Here is a 9,858-nt window from a genome sequence, read left to right on the forward strand (position 1 = left end):
CGGCGTTGAGAATAAAGGTGACTGTATGCCGCACATCAGTCATCTTTAAAGAAAAATAAAAAAATGTCACATAATTATTTTAACCGGTCCATTCGGTAACCAGTAACGTTTTGTTTATATGGATATACACAATATGAAAGTTTATGACCTACAAATGGTATTTTTTGAGTTATATAACTTACAATATAACAAAACTCAATATATACGACTTATTTGTAACTTTAAAATTTAAGGAAACATAAATCAATAAACAAATACCATCTATTTACTTTGAACATTGTCTCTGGCCATTGGCCATGCATACGACCATCATTATACAACAAGCTCATGTTCTAGATTAAAAGTAAACAACACGCTTACTCATAACCCATTTATCATTAACCGGCACTGATTCATCTTCAATCTTAACAGTTGCACCACCATCGCCATTAGCTTGCTTCGTTTGCACCCTTCCCTTGTTTCTATTCTCTGCTTCAATCTCATAACCAGACTCATATTCCCTCTTAACTTTCACACCATCAAATATTCGTCTTCGCTTATTTTCGTTTGCCTTATCTATCGAATTTTCTTGGTTGACTACTACTGGTCTTTTATTCTTGATTACTTCATATAGATGCAACACACCTTCGTCCTTATTGAACTTAAATAAGCATTTGTCACCATCCATTAACTGGTTATACCTTCGAAAATTCGCCCAACATGCTGATAAAAAGTACTTCACACTCGCGTATCGTTCGACCGTTATCCCGAGTGTCCATTCATTTCCTTGTTGGTTCTTCAACTTTATGCTTCTTTTGTTTTCTAATTCTGCAGCCCTCACAAATTTCTTAGGCAACAACTACAGAACACAAAATAAATAAATAAATAAATAAATTATGCAATACTACAGTGGAAATAAAATGAAAGAGTCTGGTATGATGGTATGACACATATCACATGGAGGTGATGCTAATAAAACCAATCGTTATGCAACAAATATGAGCGTGGGGCATCTATGGCAGCTTAAAAACGCCCACAACGCTTACTGTAAAACGTTTTTAGGGTGTTTTTTTAAGCGTGGGTACAAATTCAAGACGGGCACAAACAAGGTTTTTGATTTTGTTTGGTCGGTTGCTTATAACTTTTAATTTTTCCCTCCTTTAACTCAATTATCAATCGCATTTTTAACACTTTATTTTATAACCGTTTTTAACAATTTCCACTATAACAATCCTTATTTATCAAAACATTACCACATCACACTACTAATGCCACAACTTTTCTTCCCACAAGAGTAACCTGAACCATATGTCACTAAAAGTGCTGAAAAATCTAACATTAAAATTGATACTTTATATTGATGGATTGTACTGTAACCTATCATGGCATAAATATAGTGGATCATCAATTTTAATGTTCGATTTATCATTAACCTTTACTAAAAAACACTTAAAACACAAATGCAAAGCATCCCGTTTTTCCATGTCTTACAGTAGTAAACGACAAATGCTAAAAATAATACGGAGTAGCTAGTAGTTGTACATCTGTATGAAGGACAAATGGCTTTATCGAGGTATGGTAATATATTTACATAAAATATGTAATACCAATATTGAATATTGAATAATTAAATTAAATATTGGAATATTGAATTGAATAATTGAAAATTGAATAATTGAAAATTGAATATTGAATATTGAATATTGAATATTGAATAATTCATCTAAAGTTCGTGGGTGACTGCGACATTACAACTTTATTCACCATTTTTGCAACCAGAAAGTTATAAAAAAAAGAGCTTTATAGAAAGCTGTGAATTGTGTAAAAAATATTAAACAAAGTTTATGTTACTAATAATCTGAATCTTAATGGAACCCTGAATTGATTAACTTTACAAAAAGGTACTCCAATTTTGACATTATCATTTGTTTTGAAGATTATGGGTGATTCACCTAATTTGGAAGTCAAATACGGAATAAATGAAAATAGATGTTACCAAGTGATATCTGTGAGTTTTTTTAGATATGATCTTTTCAAAGCAAAGATCCTTCTCATCTTTATCATCATCTTCATCATCCTCATCATCATCATTATCATCATCTCCATCTAAATTATGATCAACATCATCTCCATCTAAATTATGATCAACATCATCTTCATCTGGAAAAAAAAAAAAAACATCATTTAATTAGTAATTTGTATACATAGATGTATGTATGTATGTATGTATGTATAAACTTTAGATAGAGAGAAATAAAGAGACCCAGCTTACTTTTACATTTAAATGTAAGATCTTTTTCACATCCATTGGCATCAAGAAATAAAACTTGAAAAGTGTTGGGATCAATTAACCAAAAGACAACAATATCCTTAATACCCAATTTGGCATCTTTAACCAATACATCCCATCCATGGCAAAAATAGTAATCTTCATCACTTTTTATAAGCTTCAACTTCCATGAATGTTCCCTCCCTGTTGCTGTCTTGACTACTGGATTTTCAGGTATCTTTTCCAGATAATTTCTCACAAAAGCAATTGGCAATTTCTACAAAACAAAATTCATCATCGCATACATACATATACATTAGATACATACATGGATAAAAAAAAAAAGGAGAATACCAAATGAGGGGCAGAGGGGTAACGAATGACTTTGTAGAAGGAAGGACAATCTTCTTTTGGCTCAAATTTACTACTAATTGCCATTCAGGAGTGTATCGATATAAATCAATGAAATCCCAGCCGTGGCATATTACAAGCATAAATAGAGTATCCAACACAAACCTAATGGGCTAATGATAGAGAGAATGGGCCTTTATGGATATGGACTTGCAATGCATAAATATATAAACTTTTGGGAAATTAGCTTGAATACACCAAAACTTAAAAAAAATATAACGATATACATTTCTTTTATTAAATTTTGCGCTGATAAGACTGATTATTCGAACATAAATCCGATCGAACATAGTTATAGGCATTCGAATTCAATAAATGTCGGCGTGTCTTAAAAAATACACTGTACTCGAACAAAGTACATTGTATTCGAACACATTGTTGTTCAATTACACTGTTCGACCTTAGTACACTGTGATCGAACATATGTCTGTTCGAACACTTATAATTTTCAATTAATTGGAGCTGAAATCAGGAGTTTCACACATATAACGATTACATAACATAAACTACATAAAATACATAACATAAACTAAATAGAATTACATAAAACGTCTAATTTGAATAACCATTAGAATCTGTCACACAATAAATTCTAATCCTGACATTATCTTTGGCATTTGTTTTATATTATTCCAATCTCCCTCCCACATAGTAAACTTTGTTTTGTTGTATCTAACAGTGTCTACTTCCGAATAGCAACGTTATGTATGCTCCCAATCAATTTTTCCTTTTAAAAACATGTTCAATCGCCTTAAATCAAAGTCATCAACATCAATATCTTCAAACGATTGGATCGACCCACCAACGTATGACTTACAGTCATCAGTAGCATCCCCACCGTAAAACACGTCAAAATGAAACGATGCACGAAGCCATTAAAACAAATGACGATTTATAATATTTGAAATTAAAAAGTCGAGCGAAAGAAATAGATATGTTGTGTGTAAAAATAAGATATAAATGGACATATTTATAGTAAAAAAATTTTAAAAATTGGATGTGTATGGTATTATAACAATATTATCTGCGAACTTATTGTAAGAAGCTTAGATTCGAACACCAAATTGTTCTAACAAAATGATACCTAAAGGAGTTCGATCACAATCTTGTTCTAATATAATACTGTTAGGCTACGATTTTCTGGTTAAGATTTTCGGGAGAAGATTTTTCTGGATAAGATTTTAAATTTTATGTATATGATTTTCTAAGATTTTCTAAAATTTTAAAGGATAAAATTTTATCACTTTAACAAATTTATCTGACATTGTTACACGATTAAATTCGATCTATAATTTCAATATTCAGAGGAAATTCGAACATGATGTTGTTCGATTATTATTATAATTAATAGAGCTAGAACACATAATGGTTCTAATAAAAATAAAGTTAATAGTATTTTCACATCTTTATGTTCTAAGTTACTATGATATAATGGATGATATAATGAATATAATTTTTACCTCTTTAAATACAATGCCTTATGAGCACACAATTCAAACAATTAAAATAGTATAAAAATCAGTGTTGCAAAAGTCGGCCGACTTGGTCGACGCGTTGGTCGACGCGTCATTTTTTAGGCATGGCCGATGCGTCGTTGCTAAAAAGTCGGTCAAAGGTAAAAAGTCGGTCAAATTCGGAAAAAGTCGGTCCTCAAAGTCAGTCAAATTTTTATTTTTTTTTCCTTTTTTTGTAATATTGTTAATAATTGTTAATTTTTCATGTTTATTGTAAATATAGTATATATTTTAAGATTCGATCTTTATAATATTGTATATAAATATATATTTAATAAAACTATTTTAAAAAGTCAACGTTAGTCAACGCCCGTTGCGTCCGACACGTCATTTTTTTGGCATGGCCGATGCGTCCCTGACTCGCGTCTTTTACAGCCTTGATAAAAACACACTAAATATGGAAGACAATCCGAAACCAGTCTCAAATACTGTCGAGAAACAGTCTGAAAAAATCCGAAAATTATCCGAAAGCAGTCCAAAAAGCTTTCCAGAAACAGTACGGGAACAGTCCAAAAACTGTTCGAATACATGTTATAGAACGAATCGACCATGTCATTCAAGACATAATTGCGGCACAAGGAATCAAAATGCTTCCAAACCTGAACGGCGATCACAATTATATTTCTCTACAACAGTTTGAGAAGCGGTTCAGTCAAGAACTTCGAAAGATTCAACATGATTAGATAAAAGAACTTTTTTTTTCTACAAACACTTAAAGTTCAAACAAGTGAACTTTGGAGGCCTTTCAGCCTAAGTAAGAACTCCTTTAACATTGATCACATATCATAGTTTATATAGTTAAACTTAAATGCCTCCTTATCATGATCAGATATGCATAAAAGCTTAATCTAAGCATTACTAATAATCAATGTCCTTATACAAAGCAACAAAGCATATTCAACACAAGTATGCTCATTTAGACACATATAATACAACAAACAAAATTTTAAATTTAGAATCAGTACATTTACATACCCGAATAATATATATAATGTTTTTGCACCATTTTTTTTTACCTACTCGTGCATCGCACGGGCTCTAAAACCTAGTATATATATGTATATAAGGTTTGTTACTAATTATAATAGTAATCGAACAATGTTTATGTTCGAACAACATACCCGATTCAGTATTCAGAGGTGATCAGTGTTTATTATGAATGTCGGTCATTAAGTGATTCGGCGGAGGTGAGTTCAGCTCGCACGATTAGTGTTTAAAGTTTTAAATTTATTTGTGTTGGAAGCTAAATTATACCTACCTTTTTATAGAGTAAATAGGGCTAGTATGATCTAGGGTGTCGTTCTTAAAGTCGGTCGAATTTGAAACGGAACTTATTTAAAAAACTTAGTGTTTATTATTATTTAAATAATGGTTTGGTAGGTGATTTTCATATTAAACTAAAATAAAGATAAAATAAAAATGAAAGGTCAGAGGTGACCAGTGTTTATTATAAATGTAAGTTGCAACCCGGATTGTATTAATTTCAATATTAATTTGTTTCAAGAAGGTGGCATGGTAATGCTCAAAGTTTCGCCATGAAAGGGTATTATCCGGTTTCGAAAGCGGGGAAAGTTAGCTCCTCGGTTTATTGGGCCATTCAAAATTTTGACTCGTGTTGGTGAGGTTGCTTACAAATTAGAGTTACCCAAAGAAATTGCGGGAATTCATAACACATTTCATGTTTTCCATCTCCGTAAGTGTCTTGCGGATGATTCAACGTGGGTGCCACTAGATGAAATTACTCTAAACAACAAATTGAAGTACGTTGAAGAGCCGATGCCATCCTTGATGAAAAGGTCAAGTTGTTGTGTGTAACAAAGAACTGAGGACTTATAAAGTGCAATGGCGACATCGAAAGGGTTCTTAATAGCGACAAAGCAGTTAGCAAGTCGAAAGATGTAACGACCCGGAAATTTCCGACCAAATTTAAACCTTAATCTCTATATGTTTCCGACACGATAAGAAAAAACCTTAATGTTGAGTCTAGAAAGTCTGAAATCTATATCTGGATAATTAGTTACCCTCTTGATCAAGCCTGACGATTCACGAACAACTATTTGTAAATAGATGTATATATTATTTAGAAATATATATATTATTTAGAAATATATATATAATAATAATAAATTGAATTGTAATTTAAAATAATAAAAAATATAATAAAAGTTATTAGGAATCTATGTATATAGGTAAAGTATAATTATTAAATAATAGTAATACTCGTTTGTCGAGTCGTTGATATTTAAATAAGTGATTCAAACTTATGAGATTTTTTTTAAAAAATAAATGAAAGCTCATTAATAAACTAGGTAAACTTCAGACTAGTTGAAAATACATTTATTATATCTTATTTTGAAATTTTAAGTAATTTGTATATTCTAGTTGGGATTTGAGCTCGAATGATCAGGTTCCAAAAAGTTAATGATTGAAATAATAAAATATAGTTAAACTAAAATTTTGAGATTTTTAGGAACACTTTAATATTTTAACTGTTTAAAAATGGGAACGGTATTATATCCTATTAAACTGTCGGTACATAATACAAGAGAACAGACGGCTATACTATTGCATTCTTTTTAATTCTTCCTTGATTACTATTTCAATTTAACTGTGCTTGATTGCACGATTTAAGTTAAATTGATTGATAAAGGTTATTATTAAAATTTTATTATATTATAAATATAATATCCTAACTTCTATCTATTTATACATACACCTGCATATGCAAATACTATCTCCTATAGTTCATCGATCTTTCTTGAGCCACCACTCATGACCACCGTCACCACCACAAGACCACCACCCTCTTCTTCGTCGGTAAACCATCACCTTGTAACCAAACAACCGCCGTTAAAAACCGCTTTTACACCCATTATTTTTCTGTTTCTTTTCGTGATAAAACACAACTACAACCACTTTCCAAAACCACCAACAACTCTCGAAATTGCTGTTGCTCGTCGTCACTTCATCACCTACGTGAACCACAACCGCCAACTCTCACCATCTCCACCTCTCTTCACTCTCACTCACTTGTTTTATATTTTCTTCGTTTCTAGATAGTGAACAAAACCGCCACTTTAAGCCATCACAATCCATCACCACCCCTGGATACCACTCAACTGCCATCAAACCTCCATAGGTTGCAACTCTTTCTACTATACATGACCACTACAAACCCAAACAAAATATCGCTGCTACCTTATTTTTTTTCTGTTTCATTACCGTGATACACCATTTGTTACCACCACCACCTTCAAACCGTGAGTCACTAACATCTCACAACAAACCACCATGACAATCGAATGGAAACAAACACTTTATCATCATCTAAAATCACGTTAATCACCACCACTAACACCGGCCGACACACCCACCGCCCAAACCACCACTGTCAGTCACCCTACACCGCCACCATACCCTCTCTCTTCTCCCTCTCTTTCCTGTTTCTCATCAAAGATTAATCGAAATCCATAACCGTTTTCACACGTTTGTTATATTTCCTTTTATTATTTTACAAAACTCAATGAGTGGAACAATTTGCCACTATATGGCCGACCAAGGAGGACACTCAAAAGACGTTTCATTTTTTTTATTTATTTAATTTTTGTTGTAAAAAAAAAAAGTGGAAAAGGATGGCCATATTTGTCTGCTTTCTCTTCGAGTTCCAGATGACAGAAGTCATCATGATATTTTTTTTACTAGCTAACGCCTTATTAAATTGGTTGTTGGGCTGCCATCAATTAGATGGGCCGTGAACTCTGACTTAAATTGGATCGAGATTTTCAAGTTGAGCCATGAACATTGTTTTAATTTTTGGGTCGAGGCCTAGTTGTGATGTTCTTGTTAAACCACGAGGATGGTGAGTATGATGATGACTAGTCACGATGATCATGATTTTATAATGCCGATTAAAAAGAAATATGATGTTATAATGATATGATGATAAGCATTGATGATGATGTTGATTTGTTTTAAGAGGAAGAAGTAGAAAAACGAATATTAGGGTTAAATAATATTGAATGGTGTTTAAATCAAATAAAACAGAAACAGACGAGTGGTTGAGTGTGTGCTCGAGTAAGCGAGAGGTCACGGGTTCAAGTCTCGTATAGAGCTATTATTTTTTTTAAAGGCTTCAAAAGGGGTATACACTCTTAACTTCATCTCTAATATTGTTATTATTAGTAATCCTTATTATTATTATTATTATTATTATTATTATTATTATTATTATTATTATAAAAGGAAACAACTTTTTAATTATTATTGTCAATATTATTTTATCATATAAATATTATTTACTTAAAAATATATGTAATACACATAACATAACTATATTAGAATTTTTATAAATAAATATTAATTATTTATTTAAAGGTACATATATAATAAGCATACTTAAATAATTAGTAAAACATATAAATTATTAAATATAACAAGTATATCACCAATAAAAATATGTAAACTTATTCGATTACAATTCTATGTGTTAATAAATATATGAACATTATAGGTTCGTGAATCCGAGGCCAACCCTACACATGTTCAATGATGTTATATGTATTTTTACTACAAAATACATTAGGTGAGTATATAGTCCCCTTTTAAACTTTAAATATTTTTGGGCTGAGAATACATGCGCTGTTTTTATAAATGATTTACGTTATGGACACAAGTGACTAAAATTACGTTCTACATGGGTTTGAATCAAGAATCCCCTAGCTTGGTAACTTTAACTATTGGTTTATGAACTGGTAGGCGCGAATCCTAAAGATAGATCTATCGGGTTTTACACCCCCACCCAGATGTTGTTCTAGTCACTACTAGACTAGAAGAACGGGTGTTTAGTACTTCGAGGTTAACGGAACGCACTTGATTCGGTGCACATATTATTATAACTCAGGGGTACACACTCTTGTTAAGGCTAGTTACAGGGTGCCCACTGCTTGGAATGATTTTATACACTTGCGAGTGTATTATATTTTTTTATATATGAAATCTTGTGGTCCATAGTTATTACGCTGCTAGCATCAAACCTATATCTCACCAACTTTATGTTGACATTTTTAAAGCGTGTTATTCTCAGGTACAAACTAAGTCTTCCGCTGTGCATTTGCTCATGTTAAGGACCTTACTTGGTGTCGATCATCGCAATGGAACTAGATGTTTATGATTTCGTCCAGGAGAATAAGGACGGGTTTTTACATTTGGTATCAGAGCGTTGGTCTTAGCGAACCAGGTCTCCCATTAGTGTGTCTGACTAGTAGTTGTTAGGATACATTAGTGAGTCTGGACTTTGACCGTGTCTACATGTCAAAAGTTTTGCTTATCATATCTTGTCGGAAACCATGCTTATCATCTTAAGTCTAGACACATCTTACTACATTTAGTGCATCGATAGTGTATGGAAAAAATTCATATCCTAGTGTATCCGATAATTCATATCTCAGCACATCTGTAGACTTGCCTGACATATGCCGTAGGTTCCTCTGTAGTTTACGAAATTTTTAGTATTATATATATAGATGTTCTATATAGTTAGAATATCAGTCGATATTTGAAAATCATTTCACATCGAAGATTCCCTCCAGCCACCAAATTGCTCTCTTGGAGATGAACCTGAAGCACATGCCGGCAAACCTGTTCGAGAAACTATTTTCTTTCTCATTTCTAGGGTATCTCGTCACG

At 32.2% G+C, this 9,858-nt stretch overlaps 1 protein-coding gene across 2 annotated transcripts; it reads right to left on the reverse strand.

The window, feature by feature from the left end:
- Positions 1-243: 243 nt before the first annotated feature.
- On the reverse strand, positions 244-2,705 carry LOC139848272 (B3 domain-containing protein REM10-like). 2 transcript variants are annotated; one of them, XM_071838009.1, is made up of 4 exons: positions 2,603-2,705; positions 2,258-2,525; positions 1,976-2,139; positions 244-838 (listed from the first exon to the last, which is right to left on the reverse strand). In XM_071838009.1, the coding sequence occupies exons 1-4, from the start codon at positions 2,684-2,686 to the stop codon at positions 338-340; spliced, it is 1,017 nt and encodes a 338-aa protein (XP_071694110.1). In that variant the 5' UTR covers positions 2,687-2,705; the 3' UTR covers positions 244-337. The 2 variants fall into 2 exon arrangements, with proteins under 2 accessions (XP_071694110.1, XP_071694109.1); XM_071838008.1 differs by having other exon boundaries at positions 2,252-2,525.
- Positions 2,706-9,858: the final 7,153 nt, after the last annotated feature.

The sequence above is a fragment of the Rutidosis leptorrhynchoides genome, chromosome 5 (assembly GCF_046630445.1).
Source record: "Rutidosis leptorrhynchoides isolate AG116_Rl617_1_P2 chromosome 5, CSIRO_AGI_Rlap_v1, whole genome shotgun sequence".
Classification (NCBI taxonomy): Eukaryota; Viridiplantae; Streptophyta; class Magnoliopsida; order Asterales; family Asteraceae; genus Rutidosis; species Rutidosis leptorrhynchoides.

Bases quoted from the DNA above. Each gene is read 5' to 3' on its own strand.
- LOC139848272 (XM_071838008.1), bottom strand. From the start codon at position 2,686: ATGGCAATTAGTAGTAAATTTGAGCCAAAAGAAGATTGTCCTTCCTTC. The intron at 2,526-2,602 runs GTATTCTCCTTT...TTTGTTTTGTAG, and splicing joins ACCCCTCTGCCCCTCATTTG to AAATTGCCAATTGCTTTTGT. The intron at 2,140-2,251 runs GTAAGCTGGGTC...TTTTTTTTCCAG, and splicing joins TCTTACATTTAAATGTAAAA to ATGAAGATGATGTTGATCAT.